The sequence below is a fragment of the Aedes aegypti genome, chromosome 3 (assembly GCF_002204515.2).
Source record: "Aedes aegypti strain LVP_AGWG chromosome 3, AaegL5.0 Primary Assembly, whole genome shotgun sequence".
Lineage (NCBI taxonomy): Eukaryota > Metazoa > Arthropoda > Insecta > Diptera > Culicidae > Aedes > Aedes aegypti.
Genome location: NC_035109.1, coordinates 188,114,151 through 188,139,776, shown reverse-complemented (window position 1 = coordinate 188,139,776; position 25,626 = coordinate 188,114,151). Strand labels below are relative to the sequence as shown.

Genomic DNA, 25,626 nt, shown 5'->3' with positions numbered 1-25,626 from the left:
AGTCGTCTATTGGTAACGTAAGGGTTTATGGTGGAAGGTTGTTTTTTTTTTAAGATTTTTTATGCGTCATACAAGTTATTGTAAAGGGAAATTTTTCTTCATACAAACAAGAGTTTCGATTCTTTGATCCCTATATTTCACATTGAGCATATTTTCTTTCGATTTTAAGCCTTCCGATTTCCTTTCCTTACGACGTTTCAAAATCCTATAAGAGGGTGAGATACTCTTACGACTATTACATGTATATAGGATATCCCAAAGAACATGGATCAATTTTGCGAATAGGGGTAGCTTAGTGGTTTAAGTTGAACAGACCATCAGTAACGCTAGCGAGCATGCATTAGTCATATGTAAAATAAAGCAAATCTTACTTACTAATAAAACGCCTAATCAATTCGTAACGGAACGAAGTATCATCCACCAAACAACTAAAATGCAACTAAAGGAACGCTACAATCGATCAAACCAGCAAGAATAAAGATTTCAAGGAATAACGAAATAAATAAAAGCACAAATATTTTTAAAATGGGTGATCTTTTATTGCAATTCAAAAACTAATATGTATTTATATTGCTTCGTACAGGTTCTACCTTTGCGTGGCCGAAAAGTTGCAATAAATCATAACTTCAGAACTAAAATAAACACAAGCTTACAATCAAATTGTAATCAAACATATTTTTTTTAATTAATAAAACCTAAAATAATCTAAAACTGAAGGACATTCATGAAACTACTTCAGGGCTGAATAAAAAATAAATAGATACTAAACAATCTAATCCATCGATATTGTGCAACATTCTTCGTTTCTATATCTGCTCTAATGACGAGAGGTATGAACTGTCCAATTTTGAAACAATTCGAGTGCTGATCTGTACATCAATTGGGGACAAATTTTGCTCAAACACCTAAATTCTTCTTCAGATGCGATTTTTAAGGAAAAGTATTTTTGTTCATTTTCAGCCTGATCATGGAGTACGGGTTTGAACTTCTGTTTGTATTGCATTCCTTCTTCCAACACCGAATTAATTACCCGGGGTTTTAAATGCTGCTTCACCTCGATCTGTTCTCGTCGGAGATTAACAATTGCGCAACACCTCCTTCGTTAATTTATTGTTATTTACATGATTGCTTAGCAGGGTAGTTATAATTGATTGCTTATTGTTTATCTAGTTATAATGATCATCAGTTCTGGTATGAGGTGTTTCAGATTGGAACCGTAAGCTGTTGTGAAAATCTATTGCGAGTTGTCAGAGAAACGAACACTTACGACTAACGGGAAGCTGTCTCTATGGGGATTATGCTAGCAATGTCTCCTTTGGAGATTATGATTCCGAATACCAGTAACGGGAATAACGAATAATCGCGGTACCAGCAACGATTTACAGGAGAGTTCCATGTGAAATAAATGCATTCTATCGCACAATTGACACACACCTAATTTTGTGTTTCTTCCAATATCAATAATTTATCTATCAATATCAAATAAGGACTGTTCATTTAATAAAGTGGACACCTTGTGCATGCTGTATCTTTTTAATTTATCAATGTAATTTCAATCGGTTTTCTGCACATCGTTCGACTAGTATTGTACAATGTTGTGATAATAAAAATTCTCCAAAATAATTAAATTTCACACGAATATGGAACAACGATTAAAACAGTCGATTTTTGGAGGTTATCAAAATCAATGATTGTTAGAATATGGCTGGAAAATTCGACAATTTATATTTTTTATTTTCAAAAAAGGCTTGTTCTTCGAAAGCATCATCAATCAGAAGCCTGATGGAAAAAATCAAGTTATTCTTGGAACAAAAATTTTTCAGATATAATAAAATCATTTTTTTCTTTATTTTTTAAAGAAAACTAGTTTAAATTTGAAAGGAACTCATATGAGTAGAATTTCTTTATTAAAAGTACGCCCTGACGGAAGTCCTAAGATAGTATTAATATGAAAAAAAAAAACTTACGCCTTCATAGAGTTCACATTCCTAAACAACTAAAAATTACTTTTGAGCATCGAAACTATTATGAACTTTGTTGATAAGTATTGTTTTACATATGAAGTTTGAGCTCTGTGGCAAAATTTAGCAAATAAAGTGCCATACAAGGTTTTCAACAATCAATATCTCAAAAACTAAACGTGCTATGAAAACAGCAATGGATTCAGGAACCCCTTATAAAGTAAATAGTGGTATTTTGGTGCTTGAGACAAAAACGTGTTCCGCAGTGTTATTGGTCGAGGTGCAAAGTCAAAAGATAACGACTAAATTAATTTGTATTACAAATATTCGACGCATATTAACAAGGTTCACATCTTACAGCAAATATTAGTATAGTTGTTGCTGGAAATGTCCTGTGGAAATGTGTGAGGGTGCTTTTCAGATAGTTTACACTTATAGGAAACGCCGCTTTGACCATTCGGCCATGAAAATTGGCCCTGTTTTCAACCATACTTTTAAACACGTTGCTGCTGTATTTTTTAATTTTGAAGATATTTTTGATGATACTGCACTATAATAATTGAAATTTATACTGTTTTCACTCTACACGCCGCTTTTCAACAATTTGTGTTTGTTCAAAATTTAAATTCATAACTCTTGATATTGTAAGTGTGTTATCCTTATTGTTATTGCATTAAAATGCCAAGACCAATGCTGAAATTGTTAGAAAATTTGTTGTTTGTAAGTGATCTATAATTGTGTCAAACAGTCAGTTCCTGACCCATATTATGAAACTAATAATATTCAGTATTAAGAAAAAAATATCATCAAAAATGTTGAACAAAGATAAATTTATACTGAATCTTTCCGGCCATTTCCGGAACCGGTTCCATTGTGGCAATTGAAAGTATAAAATATGTTTGGGGGTACCGATGAACATATTCCATTGCGTAGATGTGAGTTAATGTGTAACATGATATAGTTTCGAAGTAATATCATATATGACCTTGTGGAACCATATTCTCAACCATAACCATTTGAAGTATCAAGTATTATTGAGCGTTCCAATAAACATATTTTATTGTGTGAGTTAATATGTCTCATATGATTTATGAGAATATCATGAATATCAAACATGACAGCATGGAACCACAATCCGGAACATACGGAACCGGTTCCAATGTGGTAATTAAAAAAACAGACACACACGTTAATGCTTATATTCTTTGAAGGAAGCACAGCACTAGACAACGGACTAGCATGCAACAACCAATGGCACAGTCGGAAAACGTTCCTGACCAGTGAATCAAATTGTCATCAAAATAGACGAAAAACAAACAACAAAGCAAGCTCGCTCACAACCGTTTGTCGCAACTTTTGCGGATAAGGACACAATCCAAAGGAAAATTGTCATGACAATCACAGAGCGCAACATTGTTGCAACCTTTTCAACTTGCGAATAATCAGTTATTCTAAACACAAAACCAAATTTGTTTTATGGATGCTGTTTGATAATGTGTCAATGTTTACCAACACGGAGAATGTTCTCGAAAATTGTAATGCGAAGCCTAGAAAATCACTGCGTACGTGGTGATCGATCTTTGTCATATTATGTTCAAGTGATGATAAACTGATGTTGCGGAATAAAATTGTTGCAACAAGAATAGGAGATGACAATGTCTTCGTTGGGTGACAATTGATTCACTGTTCCTGCCGAAAAGCTTTCCGGACTGAAGCGGGAATCTAACCCACACTCCTTGGCACGATGCAGCTATATGCTTGGTAACACTAACCAAACGGCCACGAAGCCCACAACTTAGGCCATTGAAAGTATAAAGTGTTATTCGGCGTTCCAATACACATATTACATTACGTAGACGTGAATTGATGTGTCGCACGACATGGTTTCTAAGATATCCAACATGACACCATGAAACCACGATTCGGAAGCGGTTCTAATGTGGCCATTGAAAGTATTAAGTGGTATTTGGCGTTCCAATGAACATATTTCATTGCGTAGACGTGGATTGATGTGTCGCATGATATGGTTTCTTAGTTACATCAAACGCGACACCATGGAACCATAATCCGGTACTTCCGGTACCGATTCCATTTTAGCCAGGTCAGACAAAGCTAACATTTTGTTCAAAAATCCGCTCTAAACTGAGCATTTTGTTACAAGAATATCTAAGATAAACAATTGGAATCTGAAAAAATACCCTCACATTCTTAATTTTTTCGTTACTCAGAAAAGAAGGAGAGGTCAGGGGGGATGTCCCACCCAAGGATTATAAGACCAACTAACCGCATCAACTTTAGAATTTATTTCAAATTAATTGATCTAGCGGTCTTCAAGTTGTGGCTATTGGAAGATTTAAGGTCCGTCCGTCATTTAAATATTACGTAACGCAACAGGGGGTCTTACATAGCGCTACGGTCCATACACAAATTTTAAATTTTCCATACAAAAGCTTTTATGTGGGGGAGGGAGGGGGTCTAAAATTGGCAAATTTTGCGTTACGTTACGTAATATTTTAATGAACCCATTAAGGGTTAAGTTACAAAGTCAAAACAAAAAATGCTCTCTTGTTGGGGCTTTCCTTCGCAAGATTAGAGCCTTTGAAGTTTTAGTGCAATCTTTGAAGTTTTATTATTTTTATTTATTTATTTTATTAACATTACAAAAAATAAAATACAAATAGGTATGAGTTGGCATAATTATGTGTATGTTTTAGCGAGTTATTCGGCGTTAAGGTGACACAGTTTGGAATCAACTTCTAAGATTGCAGTGAAACTCCAAAGGCACAAATCTCGCGAAGAAAGCATCTAACAACAGTGAACTTTTTATTTTGACTTTGTGCACTAGCAATAAGCTTAAAATAAGAACATCAGAAACGTATGCCAACTATTTATCCAGTTTAGTGCCTTTAAAAACGTGAGTAGGGGCACAAGTCGGCCTTTGTGGCGGCCATCTTTAATAAGATGTTTCACCTTAAATGCCAAAGTGGCCCATAACCGCATCTGTGTGAACATGGTGAAACTCACATAAAGCCGATGAATTTTGTATCTATAGACCAAATATTGAGTATTTTCGATAGTAAGCAATATTTAGACACCGTAAAGTATGGATCCAATCAAATAAGTTCCTTTTTGGAAAGTTCTTGCCCCCTTGGGTTGCTATGCTAATATCATATTTTCAATTGAACTTTTCGTTTTGGTCATGTTTGTATTTAAAGTATTGACGATAAGTTAACGTAGGAGTTATTTGAATGGGGGCGTCCTGTCGACGAACTAATAGGGTTGAAAACCCGAGCAAAGTCCAATATAAAAAAGGAAGTAAGTTGAAAATATATCTTGTTTTCATCATCAAGTTTCATTAATTTATCATTTTAAAATACGATACAGGTCGGACTCGATTATCCGGAGCATCGATTTTTTTTTTCACTCCGGATAATCGAATCATTAAGAAAAAATTGAAATCTTCGATAAAAGAACTTAAATATTATCTCTTTTTGTTGTTTTATTTATATGATGCGGTGGCGAAACCAGAAAATATTTCTAGGAACAGTAGGGGTCTTTACGAGAAAAATATTTTTTTTGACCAACATACACAAAAAAATACTTTTTCAAACCTCTCTCTTCTTAAATACGTTCAAAACTGCAAAACCATTCATATTGTATATTGCAATACCAAATTATCTCAGATTTATGCATAAAAATTGAAAAACAAGAACATCAAAAAACAAATTCCGAATAATCAAGTCTAAAATTCCGGATAATCGAATCCCGGATAATCGAGTCCCCTGATAATCGAGTCTCCGGATAATCGAGTCCGACCTGTATATGTTTTCATTCTGCTTTAATTGTTAACTCTTTGTTTGTTTTTTTTTGTATACCTAATTAAAATTGGTTTGGCAAGATCATGATAATCTAAAAATAATGCATTGTTGCATCATGTTCGGCTATAATCGGTGAGTTCAATGCTTACTGATAGCAGGCATAGTTTTCGTTCAGATTTCATGAAAACTTCATACTTTCTAAGTTTTGATATTCTAACCGTTAAAACGATCAAAATGGAAAGAAACTGAGTTGTCAAAATCTGCAACTTCACAGCATCAAAAATAGTTTTAAATATGATCTCAAGCTTTGCTAGGGTATTGTTTCGACATCCAAGAGCACAAATTATCTTCATGCTATCTACTGTAACCGTTCGTAAAACATTACTAGAGATTATTAGCAAACTCGGTGGCTTAAGCGCCACTCTCAATGAGAGACCACCAGTCGTGTTCAGATTTGCCCGACGATTAGAGAGTTTTCTCTATGGGAGAGTTTTGAACAGTTCTTGGTAAACAACTCTAGAAAATCAAACGCAAGAATGACTTTTACTCCTCCACAGCCTTAAAGTTTTAGGGAAGAGGATGCTTACTCAATTGAGCTAATAAAACGGAACGAAACGTAATGTAAGTTAGTGAGTAGTTTTATTTAAAGCATAGTTAAACGTAAAGTAACGCAACGGAAAAAACAGCTAATCTTTCTTCAAAACTATTTATTTTAGGAAACGATTCACCATTCATTCGGGTTGGACTAGCAAAAACCGTACGGAATGGAAAAGAGCAAACATGGCCATGTAAAATAAGCTCTTCACGTACCTGCGCAGGATTTTGGCGTTGACTCGATGACGGGAAACGAAATGTCGAGTCCGCCGGGACGATCCGCTCCTGCCAATAGGAATACACGCACCCAGCGACCCGGCTTCGCGTACCTGTCCGCTAATACGAGCGGGGAGTAATGCAGCCCTATCTTTGGGTTAGGATCGAGGTTCGCGGCGTGTAATTGGCGTCACGCTTCTACGAACCAAACTTTCGGAAATTTGTTCACTAGAAGTAACGGAATGGGACCTTACCTTCGGTAATTAGCGTCCGAAGTAGGAAAACTCGCTACAGAAGAGCTTTAGCGACTTCACTCACGCCTTCGTTTAGGTACCTAATTAAAAGGCGGGCCTTTGCACTGCACACGGGTCTGAACGATGAACGGACTTCCAGAATTCTCGACGAACGGACTACCAAAATTCACGATTCGGCGGTGACGGATGCCGAATGCCGACGTAAAATCCAGCCGTACGGAAAAAGCGCAGAGCGCTGCATGTCCAACCCAAAATCACATTCGTTTTAAGTCTTCATGCAATTACAGTGAAATCTCCATGAGTCGATATCTGAAGGGACCATCGACTCATGGAAATATCGAGTGGTGGAAACAAATCCCTTGGAAAGCTGTTTGAGGGGACCATCGTAGTAACCTTGAAATTTTATTTTTAGTATGGTTTTATGAGTCGATATCGAGTCATGGAACAACGATTCATGGAGGTTTAACTGTAATTAAATATAATTACCTTTTTCCGTGTAGATAAACATAATAAAATCTTTTGAACAGAAACGCGAGTAATTTATGGACCTGGGTCCTCTAAAAAATGAAAAAAATACCAAACGTTTAACACAACTTCTTGCACAAACTCACTCATTAACTTTTACCTTGAATTTAGAAAATCACTTCGAACTAAAATCCAACTTAAACTTAAAAATCACTTTAACTGAGAGTATTAGAATACTTGATTCGCACACTTCTGTTCTCCAGCCAACTTCGTAGCGAAATGAACGAGTTGAAGAAATTTTTGCGCCAAGAAACTGCCTCTTCTAACCGTCCAACTATTCAAACAAAAGCAACTATTATAGGAAATCGCGCCAGCTGCTTTTGCATGGCGCTTGGTAGGTATGCCGTCAAATCTGAATTACGCCTGTAGTCCGCCAAAATGTGTACATGGCGCTTTACGAAGCTTTCACCAAAACGTTATGGCAAACGCAATCCATATATGCTTACGCTACATGGATCGCTGCATTTTACGAACACAAACAAAATGTTTTTATTCAACGCTATAAAAACTAAAATCCTTTTTTGTTCTATTTTTTTGTTATTATTTATGTTTTTAAACTAAAAAGAACGTAAAACGTTACACCACTTAATACATAAATGCAAAAGTGGTCAAAGTGCAGATTCGATCCCACTTTGTACGTAACGTTAAGAAGAAGAAGTCGTTTGAATATTAGAATAAAACAATTTATGGATCGGATCCACAATGTATTACTCTTCCGGTTGAATGCCCAAATTGATTTGCTGGTGTATTCCTCCCTATATTGTACCGAAATGGGAATCACATTTTGTCGCACATATGATTGTGTTTCGAAGAAGCAATCACCAATGTGCTTGGAGAAAGTTTTCCAAAAAACTACCAGAACAATGCTTTCATTCCATGTTGGCCAGGTTCTAACAATTGTCAAAATTTAATTCTTGCAGTACCAGGATGTTCTCAGTTAGTGAAATTGGGTTGTTTCCTTATCATGTAAACAGAAAGGATAAATGCAACGATACCCAGGGAAGGTAATTAAATCAAAACTCAGCTCAAAACTGACTGTTTTAGTTCCGGTGTAGAACAACGGACAAAATAAAATAGGTATGTGCTGCATGGAAAAGTTGGTTTAAGAATCAAATGGTTCAGTGTTCTCCCCTATCAGATAGTGCTTCGTTCTCTTTATCCTACCATATGGCGATTCGTTCTCAATTACATTACCGTCTGTTTCGGTCAGAAGCAAACGCTCACGTTCGCTCGGATTTCCGGAGTTTCGTTTCAAACAAATACTATTTTTGTGCTGAACTAGCTTTCTTTTGCCCTTCTCTTTCTTCAATCCAAACAATTTGGAAAGCTTAAACTTTCTTTTGGTTCTGTCTAGTTTATTCCGGAAAGAGTTTGACCGTGAGGAAGCATTGGAATTCGAATCATAGTCTCTAATGACGGTACTATAGTCGCTATATATTTCTGAAGGACGAAACAGATGTTCGTAGTCGCTTTTCACATCCACCTCTGTGCGGAATGTGACGGAACTTTTTCGTGATGAGCCCACATCATTACTAGACTCGCTGAGCTCCATATTCGAAAATCGATCTTGCAGATCACTATGCTGATCTGTACTAGCACTATGACTATCATCGACACTGACTGACTTTGACTGAGGAACGAAAAAGCTTTCACGTTTAAATTTCGATTCGGCCGAACCAAATCGATGGAATTTATAATCGGATTCGTCTACGACAGTCGAATCCGAACGGCTACTGGCATACATGGTGAGATTATCACTGGATTTAGAGCTACTAATGCGAGAGATTGGCTCATCGAGCTCACTATCTCTAGAAAAAATATCATCTAAACTTTTTTGCATTTTACGATAGAATACGCGATCATAATGAACATCATTCTGATCGGATTGTCCTGGAACGTCGTCGCTGGTACCTTGATTATTGCTATCTAGACTACGGTTATGCTTATCGCTAATACGGCTCGAGATTGAGGAATTGGTACTATTGCTACTAACGTAACTTTTAAGATTAAGAGTACAGGAAGTGGATTGCTGATAGTGTTTACTGTTATTGATAGTGTTAAGGCCATCGTGACTTTTACCTAATATCTCGTTACGCGACGAACTGGCGGATATCGCCGAGCGGGATTTGTCCAAATTCGGGGCACTTTTACTGAAATGCGGAGTCCGAACTGTCGATCTGAGCGCCGGTAAGTAACTTCGTTCGCGCTGATGCAGAGTCGATGGCCCCCAGGTTTTACCTTTCATACCATCAGCCGGAACTGTATCAATTGATTTAAATATTGGATTGGATTAAACCACAATTTATGGTTTCACTTTGAGTTGGTTAAGAATGTACTGCTTGATGAATTGGTTAGTGATGTGTAATGTAGAGAGCTGCAAACTCTTTTTGAAATGTGATATTTTCTGTACTTATTACTGTGCTCGCGTCTGTTGGAAATTATAAAACTGACTAAAATATATAAAATAAACCAAAATGTTTCTGTACGGCTAAATTCAACTTGAAAGATAAGTGATATTATTCCTTGATTGAGAAACTAGAACGCTTATTATGTGAAACTTTTTTCCTTACAATACCTTTGTTTATTATCGAACTGATAACGTTGGAAATGATAAATATCAGTTTGGTTTCGCTAAGGGCTGATCAACAGCGTACCAAATATTAACCCTGCGGATAATGAAAGATGAACTCCCGAAGTACAACTTACAGATTCGGACCTAGAAAAATAATAAGAAATCCAATAGGAACAACGAGATAAGAGCTTAATTCCTCTTGGAATCTGACCGGACATTTGGAAATATTACTGTATGTATTTTTTCAAGATTATCTTCTGGAATATCATAAGAAAATAATTTAGATATTTATCCAAAGTTTCCTTAAGATTAACTACGATTTTTTTTTCAAGAGTTCATATAGTGATATTTTGTTTTAAATACCTACAGAATAACCACAGATAGTGCCTCAGAGATTCTTTCGAACATTTTTTTTTAACAAATCCTTAAGTCCCTCAGGAGATTATCCAGTAATTTTTTCATCGATTTTCCTTGGATTTCCTTCAAGATTCTCGTTCAGAAAATCTTCAAAAAATCAACCAGCAATTTTTTCAGGGAATTCTTAGGATTTTTAATCGAATGGCCTTACAGGTTCCTTTGATTTTTTTCCGAGCGTTCATTCAGAAATGTTTTCAAAGGAAACACAAGATTTTTTTTAGAAATTATTGAAGAAATTTTTGATAAAATCTGACAGGCAAATTCTAAAAGGATCTCTGATGAAATTAGAATAAAAAAGTAACCCTCGAAGAACAAGAATCTCTGAGAGAACTCCAGAACTGTTGTGGAATTCTTGGAACATTTTCTGGATAAATTGCAATGATAGCTTATTGAAAAGAAATTATCAATCGAATCAAATTACAGCATCCACTCGATAACTGAACAATAAAGCTACTATTGAAAATCTCCTTTACGATCCTTGTTTGAACTAGAGTTACTGTGCACGTGCTGTAGCCTTAGGTGCAGGAGCCTCATTGCTTGTAAGCGCACGGGAGCGCTGTACATCGTGAGACCTTTTTTGGTGCGCCTCATTTTTCTTGAGATGTGTCTCACTGCGGTCTCATGCGCTCCGTCACATGTGCTGTTTAAAATTCAGCGCAATAATTGAAGTGATTACAAAAGTTTTCAACGAGGATCGAAATTGTAACTTTTGAATCGCGAGTCTTCGATGATATCATGTAGGCCATCTAGACACCTGCATAATGAGGCGAAAATAGCTGTAGAGGCTCTTCGTTACTAAGCAGTTGTTTCACAACTTGGATACCGATGGCGAGCCATAGCGCCGAGCAGCGCATGTGACGAGTCTCCCCGAGAGCACATCACCTAGCGCGCGCTTTTAGAATTTTCGTGAGCCTCCATCTAGCGCAGCACACTAGGATTCCGATGAGCTGAGAGACGGTTTGGTTGGAGGCTCGTCAGTACATTTATGTGCTCCTGAGAAATATGTAACCCTAGTTTGAACCCATGCCTTCGATTTTTCTTTGGACACGTAAGCGAAAGCTAGCGGTGGTAATCTTTCTTGGACACCGTCTCGGGAAAAAACCTCTCGAAGGTCACGTCTTCTTATTCACTAAACATGGTTGCAACAACAAATAAAAGGAAGGGTGAATCTCAGAATTCACAACTTCCTTCCAAAAAAGTGGGATTTAAAACTGTCACTAAACGTGGCAAGAATGGAAGACAGGACGTTTCTCCGGAATGCGAACTTTCTTCCAAGGGTGAAATGGATAATTGTATCGAAATGAGCAATCAGTTCGATGCTCTAGACAAATTTTCCGAACACCAAATCGAAGCAGCCTCTAGCCCAGGCCCTTTGATTCAAGTGAGGAAGCGTAGAGTGCCGCCTATCGTGGTCAGTTGTTCCGAATTTGGGGGATTTATGCAGGAGATCTTGAACTCCATTAGGAGAATCAAGGTTTTCTTCCAAACCGCAAAGAAAGGAGACTGTCGCGTTTTGCCGGAAACTCTTAAAGTTCGCGAACTTCTTCTCAAACATCTTGAAGAGAAGAAGCACAATTGTTCTACTTATGACGACAAAACTGAACGTTTGTTCAAAGTTGTCTTGAAAGGTCTCTCAAGTGACTATAAGTCACCTGAAGAGATCAGAAATGGAATAAATGATTTACTTGGATTTTCCCCAGTCCAAGTAATCATTATGAAGAAGAGAACCCAATCTGGCATTGTTCGGAAACGGCTTTCTCAAGAATATTATTTAGTTCACTTTAACAAAAAAAGAACTAAATAATATTAAAGCTTTAGAAAAAGCAAAACTTTTGTTCGATGTCCGTGTGACGTGGGAACATTTCCAGAAACCTGGAGAAAATTACCAGAACCCCACTCAGAGCCGTCGGTGCCAAAAGTTGGGTCATGATACAAAAAAATGTCACATGGATGCTAAATGCATGATTTGTGGAGGTTCTTCTCACGCTAAGGACGTCTGTCCAGCGAAGGAAGATACCACCAAGTTTATAAGCTCTAATTGCGGGGCTAATCATAAGTCAATTTTTTGGAATTACCCTTCACGCAAGAGAGTCGTTGAGGCTCGTGCCAGGCAGATGAAAGATAATATCCGTTACGATAACGGTCGTTTCCGGAATTTGCCTGGTAGAGAATCGAACAATGCTCATTTTCAGTTAACGATCGCTTGAATAAGAATCATACCCACCAGGAAGATCATAATCATGCTCATTCACAAACTAATTTTAATCCGTCGGGTAGCCGTTCGAATCTTCCAATTTGGAATGTATCTACCCACGGTAAATCCTTTGCCGATATCGTAGCAGGTAATTTGAACTCCTCCCCTGTTCGTACTATGAGTACCCATTCTACTTGTTTCAAATCAAATGGAAAAAAACCCTACCGCCACAGGTAACTCCCTACTCCTACTGCCTTTTCAATGCTCTAGACAGCAAGTTAATTTGCTCCAAACTGACTTGCGAAAATTGACTCGCAATAAGTCAAAGTTTTTTGTCATTGGTGTCTTTAATGCCAAACATCCGTCATGGAATAATTCCAACGGCAGAATTTTATTTGATGAGTGCTCTTCAAGATATTTCTCAATTCAATACCCTGATAGCCCTATATGTTTTTCCTTTTCTAGAAATCCTTCTACGATTGATTTGGTCTCTTGTCGACTCTTGTCATCTTTGTAGCCAATTAGTTACTCATGCTGATTTTGATTCTGATCATGTCCCTGTTACATTTCAAATATCCCATGAAGCTATTCTCAATCCTATCAGCTCCACTTTCAAATACCGTAAGGACGCCATTCACCGCTCATGCTCCATCCACCGCTCATTGAATTATTTTAAAAAATCTGAACAAATTTTCGCAATAATAGTTATTAACATATATTAGTATACCAGAATGGATTGTATCAGAATGAAATTCATATGGTTTAATTTTATATACTATTTATAAAAAATAATTTTAGGCTGTTTAAGGTGATAAACACGAGTTGAACAATGATTTTATTATGGCAAATCGAAAAATGCTTCTTAGCTGTCACGCTTTAATATGTTGTTGTACTATAGTACATAGATAACAACCAGCTAATGAAAGTAAATTAATTACAACTAGTTGTGTATATAGAGTCTCATACTTAGGATGAGCGGTGAATGGCGCCCTACACATGTATCATTGACATGCATGTTGTTGGGTACCATTATACGTTGTTCACATTTCAACTTCTTTCCTACAAAAACAAATGTTTTGTCTTGCGTCTAGCGCAAAAAGTTGCGAAAAATATCGAAAACCCGATTTTTGACAGAATTTAATGTGTTGAAATGCTTTTAAATGAGCGGTGAATGGCGTCCTTACGGTATATACGAGCCGACTGCAATATATATGAAACGTATGTTGACTCTAATCTTGATGTTAACATTTCTTTAGAAACTAAACTTGATATTAACAATGCTCTTTTTTTTCTCCTTTTTTTTGTATGGTACTAGGGGCGGGACAGCTTTTGCTTTTGAGTAACCTCTAGAGCTGATTTCAGAGCAACTCTGAGTAACTCTTGTTACTCGATTTCACGTCTGCATAGCAACCAGTGTGAAAACTTGTTATTATGTGAAAACCGATTTCGCCACTAACGTGCGTTTGCGAAGACATGCCATTTTTCTTCTTGGTTTACATACGGAAGGTTGGCCATAGAACCGTGGAATATTTTGTAATACTGTACTTTTCCTTGAAATTTTTAGACTCCGAGTTGCTAGTCTACAGATAGCAGATACAAATGCGATGGGTTCGTTTTGCATTGAACAGCAAGGCTGGAATTAAGGGAGAGAAACATGTATAAATTCGTTTCCAAAAATGTTCTATTCCCGAAGAGCTGAGTTAAGGTTGAATAGGGATCCCGGGATTTCCAGGATTTATTTGTCTAGGACACGGAATGAAGCCGTGCGTGGCATTCATAATTACTGATTATTATTATAGTTGTTATTTTTAATCAGTTTTTCACTGCAGTCCAGAAAAACGATTGTTATGAACGTTTTCCGAACCAATCGGCATTGCAAGCTATAGTCCGTTATCCCATTTGCTTCTTCCAACAGACAAAAAGGCATTGAGAGCCGACTTTCTTGCAAATAAAACCCACATGGTCGACAGGATGATAGCCGAACTAGCTAATCGGCAGCCAGTAGTGATAGCTGGCGACTTTAATGCATGGGCAGTGGAGTGGGGTAGCCGCTGCACCAATCAAAGAGGCCAACTATTGCTGGAATCCCTGGCCGCTTTAAATGTAGAGCTGGCAAATGTGGGTACAGTCAGTACCTTCCGCAGAAATGGTGCAGAATCGATTATCGACGTGACGTTTTGTAGTCCTAACCTTTTAGGTACCATGAACTGGCGCGTTGATTATACTCATAGCGATCATCAATCGATTCGCTATAGTATAATACCAGGCGGGCGGAAGGCAGCGCGATGTAACTCGACCCAAGCCCGAGGATGGAAAACAGCGCGCTTCGACGGCGAAGTATTCACTGAAGCCCTGAGGCGCGAACGGAACACTCTGGACCTAAACGGTGAAGAGCTAGTTGCTGTGATATCACGAGCGTGTGATGCTTCCATGCCGAGAAAAGCCCCTCCTAGAGAGAACAGGCCGCCGGTGTATTGGTGGTGCGAATCAATTGCAAATCTTCGAGCAATCTGCCTTCGGGCTAGACGAAGAATGCAACGCGCACGCACAGAAGCACAAAGAGAGGAACGCGGTGCAGCATTCAGAGAGGCAAAGTTGGCTCTCAAAAAGGAAATCAAGAGTCGGAAACGGGCATGCTTTGAAAGCCTATGCGAGAGTGCCAATTCTAGTCCATGGGGTGACGCCTACAGAGTGGTAATGGCTAAGACCAAAGGAGCCATAGCGCCCCAAGAGAAATCGCCCGAGTTGCTGCGATCGATAATCGATGTACTTTTCCCGCACCATCCCATAAGCCCATGGCCCCCAGCACCGTATGCGGCAGATGAAGAAGAAGAAGTGGCGAGAGTGACGAACGAAGAGCTGGCAGAAGTCGTGAAATCATTCGCGTCAAACAAGGCACCGGGACCCGATGGTATCCCGAATGTTGCCTTAAAAGCGGCAGTGAACACGGATCCGGACATGTTCAGAACCACGATGCAACGCTGCATTGATCAAGGAATCTTCCCGGATGTATGGAAGCGACAGAAATTGGTGCTACTACCAAAGGCGGGGAAACCACCAGGTGACCCGTCGGCGTATAGACCTATCTGTCTACTAGATACGACGGGCAAGTTATTGGAGAGGTTGATTCTCAACAGACTAGTACCGTATACGGAGAATGCGGACGGCCTGTCCAACAACCAGTTTGGATTCAGAAAAGGTAAATCTACTCTGGACGCCATCCAGTCGGTCGTTCAAACAGCTGAGGTGGCAATCGAGCATAAAAAGAGCGGCATCCGTTACTGCGCGGTTGTCACTCTGGATGTGAAGAATGCGTTCAACAGCGCAAGCTGGGAAGCAATAGCACACGCGCTTCACCGCCTCAAGGTACCGGTGCAGTTGTGTAAGCTTCTAGAAAGCTATTTTGATGGTAGGATTCTACTGTATGACACAGAGGAGGGGCAGAAAAGCGTTCGAATTACCGCGGGAGTACCTCAAGGTTCAATCCTGGGCCCGCTGTTATGGAATGCGATGTACGATGACGTACTGAGGCTGCCCCTTCCGACGGGTGTTAAGATTGTTGGCTTCGCCGACGATATCACCCTAGTGGTCTATGGTGAATCGATGGAGGAAGTAGAGTTGACAGCAGCGCACTCTATTTCCCTGGTTGAGGAATGGATGAAGTCTAGGAAACTAGGACTGGCCCGTCACAAGACTGAGGTGGTGGTGGTCAACAACCGCAAGTCCGAGCAACGGGCGCTTATCTCGGTAGGTGATTGCACCATAGAGTCCAAACGATCCCTTAGGCATCTTGGGGTAATGATTGATGACAAGCTGAGCTTCGCTAGCCACGTTGAATATGCCTGTAAAAGGGCATCTACAGCTATAGCGGCGCTTTCGAGGATGATGTCTAACAGCTCTGCTGTAATTGCCAGCAAACGCAAGCTGCTGGCAAGCGTGGCGCTATCCATACTAAGGTATGGAGGACCAATCTGGTCAAAAGCGCTTATAACGAGAAGAAACCTAAAGCGGTTGGAAAGCACGTACAGGATAATGTGCTTAAGAGTAGCAAGTGCATACCGGACGGTATCTAAAGAGGCCGTGTGCATCATAGCCGGGATGACGCCCATCGGGCTCATCATCAAGGAAGATGCTCAATGCTTCAACCAAAGGGGTACCAGAGGAGTCCGCGACACGTGTAAAGAGGAAACGCTCAGAAGCTGGCAGCAGGAATGGGATAACTCCACTAAGGGTAGATGGACCCATCGGCTAATACCAAATGTGTCAGATTGGTATGGTAGAAGCCATGGGGAAGTGAACTTCCACCTGACGCAGTTTCTGTCAGGACATGGTTGCTATAGACAGTACCTGCATAGGTTCGGGCACTCAGAATCTCCTGCGTGCCCCAATTGTGCTGGTGTAGAGGAAACAGCGGAGCATGTTGTGTTCGATTGCCCCCGTTTCATTGTTGTGAGAGGTCGCATGCTCACTACATGCGGAGGGGACACGTCCCCCGACAATATTATAGAGAGAATGTGTGCGGATGCCGAGTGCTGGAATGCAGTAACTACGGCTGTCACTCACATTATGTTAGAATTGCAGCGTCTATGGCGCGCCGACCAAGAGTTGGCTGCAGAGGATTAGCCCTGCCGAGGCTGGTCCCTTGTAACATTGTTTAAGTCGGCTAGGAGAAGCAGTTTGCCTAGGCTACTTCTGCTACACGTGTTGTGCTATATGCACTGGTCCCTTCCCGAAGAAATACCGTAAGGTGGTTCCGGGGAGATGAGGGTCTGAGTCCAAGGGTCATGTCGATGCACTGTTCACCACTTGAGCAATTCTAAATGAATTGCTCAAGCACAGTGCATAGGCTGGTTTTAGCGGGTCGTCGTTGGTGCGTCATCCCCGCATTCCCTGAGTTATCTTCTCAGGGGATCTGTTTGCAGATTTCCCCCTTGTAAAAAACAAAAAAAAAAAAAACCCTTCCAGTTCGCAACCCCATTTCCCAGATGTTTTAAAATAAATTTACAAAAGTTTTATACATTGTTTTATTATCACAACAAATTAATGATTGCTTCAACACATGAATGATTCATTTGAATGGTCCTTTCCTCCAGAATTGACGGAATATTACTGCAAAACGGTACTCATATTGGCTGCAGCAAATAAAATTCCAGTACTAGAGATGTTATTGAAGTGTTGTTATATTGGCTTTATAAATTTGAGTGAAGAAACACTTCCACTGACACACTTAAATTTGGAACATCGCCGATCTTCACTTTTGTTGGACAGAAACACAAAATTTGTTCAACTTATTATAGCTAGCTGAAAATTAAGTTTGACATACGAAATGTGCAAACTAGATTACGTTAGAATTCCAAATCCAAGTAATCGTGAATAGTTCTGAGCAAAATGCGAGTAACTCAAACTTGCTCTGTGTTCAAAGTGTTGCTCTGAGCAAAGCTGTCCCACCCCTTGGTATGGTATTCAGTTGGAGCTGCCTGACAGCTTAACTTATCAAGGCTGAACCCTCGGTCTGGCTTTTGCCAAGTTTCCCCTCTACCAGGACCAATACTCAGACGGACTAGGCTATGGTGCCCACATGAACACTGTTTTTTATTAGTATTGTGAAGTGGTAGTTTTTGAAAAATACCCATATTCCCTTGCTTCTGAGAAAAGGAAGTATTGTGAAAATCAGCAGCTCCATCAGAATTTTTGAAATAGTATTGTAGTAGTGTCATTACTAATAGTGTCTAGTCTAAATGGTTTTGAATACTTTGGCATTTAAGTGCTGTTTTGATTACTCCTGTCTTTCACGTAAGATTAGAATCTTAAATGTCAATTGTCGTCAAGTCTTAACAAAATTGGCTGTTTAGTAGTAGTTCTAATTAATTTCTTTTTTGTTGTTAAAAGTATTTATTGGTCATTACGTTCATATATCCATAAAGAAAAAGGTCACTTTCCTTGTCTGTTCAACAATTTCTCGAAACTAGCATGTGTTCCCTAATGATCGATCTCAGCGTCTTACTTTCAATAGTCATTATTATAGTGAATATTTAAGAGTAAAGTTACCTTAGGCTTCCATAACAGTCTCCTACAAGATTCACTTTTCGGTAGCAAATGCAATGCTTCACAACGCCTACTTTCTACTTGTAAATTTTGCGAAAATGAAGCTGGAATTAGATTATTTATACCGATGTTACAAAAGAGGTATTTCTTATTATGGCAATGTAAAAACCATATTAAAATAAGATTGTCGCCACTTGTTTCTACTCAGTGAATCTACTAGTAATTTTCCTTAGAGTAATATTCCCTACGTCGAATATGATAACGATGTGTCTAGCTAGCTAATAGTAAGAGTGGCTACGGATCATTCTGGTTAGCAAAAGGCAAACTGAACGTCACCAATAGTATTAATGTCCACTTCGAATAGATTAATTATTTGAAATGGGCATCAATTCTATCAATGACGCAGAATGTTCGTTGGATCACATCCGAGATATTATTGCGTCTATGCCATATGAATTATGACGCGGCTTTAAGCAAAAAATGCCAAAATGTGATACCACCACTACAGGTTACGCCTTTGGTTTCCATCATATGGGCTAATGGATTATGCCCTCCCATCGCGGCAAGGTCGCATAATCAAGGGGAGGGAACTTGATATTGGCAATGCTCTTGAAACTTTAAGAAATTCCATTGTTGAAGCCAGGAGCATATATATATATATATATCAATTTTGAAAAAAAAAAAGAAAGCGCTTCTGGAACGTTGCAACTTTGAAGTTTTGAAGAAACGATTTTATCATGAGTTGAAGAAACATTGGCTTATTGGCCAAACTGTAAACAAGAAATAATATCATATTTGATTCTCGATTGCTATGCCACTGTTCAACACATGGGAAAGAACATAATCTGAAAATCAATCCAATGGCTCACCGTAGAAAAACATTTGCGAGATTTTAAAGAAGATAAATTTTAGGGGTCTATTTTATAAGTCGAGTCGAACAAAATGATTCGACTGGAGTTACTGTCGACCGAAAAATACGCTCGACTCAGCTCTGTCACTCGAGTTTTTCGACAGTTATCACTCTATGTGACTGGATTACTATGAGAGTCGACGGGTGACATCTGAAATATGCATGCTTGCTTTGATAGACAATGAATATAGACGAGTCACATGAATCTGCTCGACTTACAAAATAGGCCCCTTAACTTCTGGAATCACAACATGCGGGCCACACTACTTCAATATTCAAAATCACTCCGCGGGCCGCACATCACCTTGCTGAGTTTGGTGACCACTGTTCTAAGGAAATGAATGACTCAGGATGGAAACTATCACCACTGGGAGATAGAGGAGGATCTTCTCTTCATCGTAGCATTGTTGAATAAAGTGTAAATCAATAAGTTTACTTTGTAACAACAAGCTACACACTCGGTTACCAATGGCTTTTAGGGCGAGCTCATAAGTTATGCGAGAGTTGATTCTTCGCTATCTCTTAGTTGTGATAGTTTTTATTTTATTCCATGCATTTGCTTGAAAACAACGAGCTACACACTCAAGATACCTATGGCTTCTAGGGCGAGATCATAAGTTGTGCGAGAATCAATTATTTGAATTTTCTTATTATAATTTCATGAGCTGTTCGGAATTCGAATCAAAGTGTACGGAACTTGAAGCGAAAGAGACGGCGTGTTCGGAATAAGAATCATCCAAATGCCACATATTTCTATTTACTTAAAATTATTTAAACACGGGTGGCGAAATATTTACCCATCATTCGAAAGTTAAGTATTACCAAAGCTTGATAACGCTAAGAAATCCTACAGAATGATTTATTGTAAATGCTATACGTTATGTTATACTTCACTGCCTTAAGTGTCCATAATATAAAACAAAACGGTACAAATCAGAACCATTGTAAAAGTTGTGTGAAAATTATTGTTTCAAAAGTTACAGATAGGTTGCATTTTTATAACAAAAATGCATCAATACATGAATTATCGGTTTCGTCACCACCGCTTAGGGCTTAAGCCTAGTTTAACCCTAAGACAAGACGTGACAGGTCAAAGTAAAAAAAAAACAATTTAAAATTTTTCATACAAAAAGCGTTACGGAGGGGGGGGGGACAAAAATTTCCAATTTTAGCGTTACGTAATAAAAGGATGCTGCCTTTTTATTTATTAACACGAAAAAGCATGTTCTTGTCACTACTTAAGCATTTTTTCCTCTCAAATAACGGCTATATCACACTCAAAAAAATCAAAACGTCATTGCTACGTGAAAAATCACGTAGATCATTCCAAATTCATTTTGCCTCCACTTCACCTGACTAAGATAAAGATCACTGAGCCATTCATAACCACCAAATAGCGGCTCGGTAATTGTTACTGAGGTTACCTATCGCCCTTACGTTAAATTCACGTAGGTGCCTAAGTTCATTTTGACATCTGCATATTGTACGTATATTCGGTGTTGAGCGCAAATCCTAAGATGGCGCCCACTTGATTTTTGAAGAACTTCAGAAGCTGCTGAACTTGTAACCCTGTGTTAGATTGATTTCAAGGTAAATATGCTTTGAATACCGAAGAATCCCTGCATTACTTCATATTTTATACCTGATTATAACCTCTATCAATTATAGCACGCGAAGACTACAACTAGACAGAACAAACTCACAACATTTGGGAAACAGGATTCAAAATGCTCAGATTAAATATAAAATCACAATCTTTTAGGTTTGTTTACATTTTCTAATTGGGAATTAGTTTTCTTCCAAAGCCTATTAGAGATAATGTTGGTCTTTATTCCACTTAAGTTTAACCCTTTCGTTCCCTCAGCTTTGTTCGATAATTTAACTATCAAAATGGCGTTTCTAAAAAAAGTGCTTGAACAAAAGTTGTTCCAAATAAGCTATATAATTCAAAATCACAATAAATTTTTTTGATTGTTTTTCAATAGTTAGTTGATTGTTTTTCAATAGTTTGACCCTTAGGTCACTTATTTCGATGTTTGATAAGTCAAATGAGCGTATAAATTTATTCCAATAATTATTGAGCTACTCGTACCAATTCGGTTTAGGTAGCGTTCGTTGAAAATCGGTGGATCACCTGTGCTACCATGGGAAAGAGAGGGTTAATACAAAACCATCTACGAAACGCTTCGTAAAGGCTACCGTAAAATCCACGTAGCTCTTACGTGTAGCGCCGGTGGAGTGGACGAAGTTCAAAAGTTCATGCGTTCATTCTGGGCTCCCTATGGTTAACGTAAGAGCTACGTGAAAAGTGCTATGAAAAAAAAACACGTATGTTTTCACGTAACAATGACGTTTGGATTATTTTGAGTGCATATTTGAACTTTAATTTTAAAAATGGGTTCAAATTGAACCTGGTCACTTTTAATCATGTTTGACGTTCACTTAGTCGACAAAAATGCCACAGGGCTTTAAGTTTTAACACTGGGGTTGTTCCTATCTGGCATTTCGCAAGAGATAGAGAATGCAAAATTCACCCAAAATTTGAGTTTAAACCGAGGGGTGTGACGAAATTTCAAAAACAGTAAAAAAAATGTTTTCTGGACTGGAACTAACAAAAAACATTTAAAAATTGAGTAAATATGTGTTTCTGGCCTAAACTTAAGCGTTTGATAATGAAATTGGGCTTTAGGACCCTGTTTATAGAAATAGCTCAGTCAGAAATGGTTTTCGGGTGATTTGCGTCGAATCGAAATAAATTGCGTTCGATCTGAACTGCATCTTTCACACTCAATCCGTTCGGTAAAAATAACTGGGTTTTGGAACTACCGAAAAAGTCAGTAAACTAAAAAAAAATGTCAGAAATCAAAAAACAGAGATTTTTTACTGAAATTTTGTAGAGAGCTTTCTTTTTATACCACATACCGATAAAAAATAAAACATGGTGCAATTTGCTTTTCAATTACGCGTGGCGACAGTTTTCATTTTACTGACTTTTTCGGTAGTTCCAAAACCCAGTAAAATTTTACCGACCCCAGTAATTTGACCTGGGATCGAATCCCATCCCCGACATAGTCACTTATGACGTAAAAAGTTATAGTGACGACTTCCTTCGGAAGGGAAGTAAAGCCGTTGGTCCCGAGATGAACTAGCCCACGGCTAAAAATCTCGTTAATAAAGTCAAACCAACCAACCAATCTGAGTGTGTTATTAATACTAGAAAAAATACACTGAAGTAAAACATCAATTTTGTTCTCTTATTTATCGTTAGGCGAGGGGCTTAGCGATTTGGCACAGGTAGAGCGATCATTCTCCCGCCGTTGATTCCTCTGGATCAATCAATGGAAGTACACACACCTTGGTAACTGCTCTTCGATACTCTCCTGTCGATGTTTTTATAGTAACCACTCGCACAATCCCATCCTTCCCTGGATGAGTGGTCTGTATGCGACCAATACGCCATTGGTGAGGCGGGGTGTTGTCATCCTTGAGCACAACCAGCGATCCTACTTCAAATTTGGTGATACCGTTGTGCCACTTTGGACGTGATTGAAGATGATGCAAATATTCGGCTGACCAACGTTTCCAAAAATGCTCCTTCATCAGGTTGATGTGTTGCCAGCGGCTGAGCCGGCCGATTTTCTCTTGGTCTTAGGATGGTTCCAGAAGACACACAGCGGATCGTCCAATTAAAAAATGGGAAGGTGTTAAAACTTCAACGTCGTTTGGGTCATCTGATACCGGGATGAGCGGCCGACTATTCAAAATAGCTTCAGTTTGAGCCAGGAATGTAGCCATTTCTTCGTACGTCAACTTAGTCTCGCCGACCACACGTTTCAAGTGGTATTTTGCTGATTTGACAGCTGCTTCCCAGATGCCCCCGAAATGAGGACTCCGGGGGGGAATAAAGTGCCACTGTATACCTTTGGTTATGCAAAAATCGTTTAGCTTTCTTTGATGGATCTGATCTTCAAATAATGTTCGCAGTGCAGCCAATTCATGGTTTGCTCCAACAAACGTGGTTCCACAGACAAACAGACGTAACACTTAGAACAAATCTCGATCCAAATCATAGTCACGAGGACATGTACGCCCAATGCTGAATTAGTGTATTTGGCCGACGGGCCAACAGATGGCGGTAGTGTGTAAACGTCAAACGCGAACAAAAACGATGCGAGCGCTGCGGGTGGCGGATTGGCCACCTACCATATTTTTGAATCGACCGTTAAAAAGGTGGTCGATGGACAATGATGAGAGTGTGACGTCTGTTTGTCTGTGGTGGTTCCATTGTCCGAGTAAATGTTGCTTATCATACCACGTCTACTTACGAAACGCTGTAAGGCCGCGATAAAGTTGTCAGTGGTTAAATTAGAAACCACCTCAAGATGGATGGCCTTAGTCGCCAGACAAATGAACACCGCAATATATGCATTGTACGGAACCGTTTTTCTTCCAGCTTCCTTCAATACGATTGGACCGGCGTAGTCCACTCCTGTATTCGCAAACACTGGCGACGGTGTGATGCGATAGTCTGGTAGATTTCCCATATACTGACTGGATGGTCGTGGAATGTTTCTGCAGCAAACGTAACAGGTAGCAATCGTTTTTTTATCAATGATTTTGCGTTGATTGGCCAGAACCTCTCACGTACAATATACAACAAACCGCGTTGCCCAACGTGCAAATGTTCTTCGTGTAGCTTCCGTATTAAAGCTAGAGTGACTTGATGCTTATCAGGTAACAAGAGCTGGTGTTTTCCATCGAACGGGATCGATGAATATTTGAGCCGACCTCCTACCCTGATCAGCCCATCCGAATCCACAAATGGAGACAATCCACTATAGTTGTTTCGTTTCTGCGAACCACAAGATAGTAGCTTGAACAAATCCAAAAATGCTTCTTGTTGAACTAGTTTCACAATAATGAGCAATGCTTCGTCCATTTCTACTGCGGTCGGCTCTGAAATGTTTCTTGTTTTCGTGCGGATGTTTGCAATAAATCGCAGAACGTACACCCACGCTCTTTGCAAACGTCGAAAGTTACTGAGTCGATTAAAATTGATCGGTGATACCTTTTTTGTTGCACTGACTGTTGTGACCTTTCGTTGTTCTGGCAGCTCGATAGAATCGTCATACTCGTCTGTACGGGGTTCGATTTCATTTAGGATAGGTGATCCTTTCCACCAGAGATTATGCTCCTTGAGAGCATCAGGCATCAACCCTCGTGAAATTAAATCAGCCGGATTGTTCTCAGACCGCACATAATGCCATTCGTAGTCCTGCGTCAACTCGACAATACTTGCTACCAGGGTTGGGAAAAAATCTGAAACTCACTCTACAGTAGCCAAACAAAGCCAATCACAGTCAGCGAAGCCAGTGAAACTCACGCCCATCGCTGCTGTAGGCAAATGCCTTGAAAATTGCAAAACACCCGTTGCTATGGGCAACCCGAAATTACTGTAGAAAAATGTTCTATTTCCCGCTGCATTTCCCGCATTTAGAGCCTTCAATGACACTCATGATTTAGAAAATTCGTGCACCCAACAGAGGCTACTTGATGAGATTCACGTTTTTGAACTACTGTACTGGGAGGCCACGTGATTTTCGCGAAAAGTCAAGCCTACTACTATTACCATTCCCAGCACTGCTTGCTACACGGTTGGAAACAAACTGATTCATAGCAAGCGGTGATTTTTTCAACCAACATAACACCACTTGTGAGTCACACCAAAGTGTCACACTTTTGAAAGGTATCTTCATTGCCGCCACTGTTTTCGTCACCAGGTGAGCCAGAAGCAAGGCTCCGCATAGTTCCAGCCGTGGAATAGTGGTTGGCTTGAGTGGAGCAACCCGTGACTTGCTGCAAACTAATTCGGTGTATATCGATCCATCTGCAGAAACACATCTGGTATACAGGACTGCACCGTAGGCCCTTGTAGAAGCATCAGAGAATCCATGGAGTTCCACATCGTTTCCTGTTTCAGCAACCACGCATCACTTCTTCTTCATTTCATTAACTATCGGAAGTTGCTGTCGAAATTCTTGCCACTCCTCCATCTGCTGTTGTGGTAATGGTTGATCCCAGGACAAGCCAAGGCGCCAAAGGTCTTGCATAATTAACTTT

The 25,626-nt window shown here is 39.3% G+C and overlaps 1 protein-coding gene across 3 annotated transcripts in view; it reads right to left on the bottom strand.

Moving 5' to 3' along the window:
• LOC5577102 (mitogen-activated protein kinase kinase kinase 11) overlaps positions 1–25,626 on the bottom strand; it is a 112,483-nt gene that overhangs the window by 36,822 nt on the left and 50,035 nt on the right. For 2 of the 3 annotated variants that reach the window (XM_021853216.1, XM_021853217.1), the window contains one exon: positions 9,448–9,627. The exons of the other annotated variant lie outside the window; for it this stretch is intronic. In XM_021853216.1, the coding sequence (XP_021708908.1) occupies positions 9,448–9,627 (180 nt within the window). The remainder of the gene's footprint in view (positions 1–9,447; positions 9,628–25,626) is intronic. 3 annotated transcript variants of the gene reach the window in all.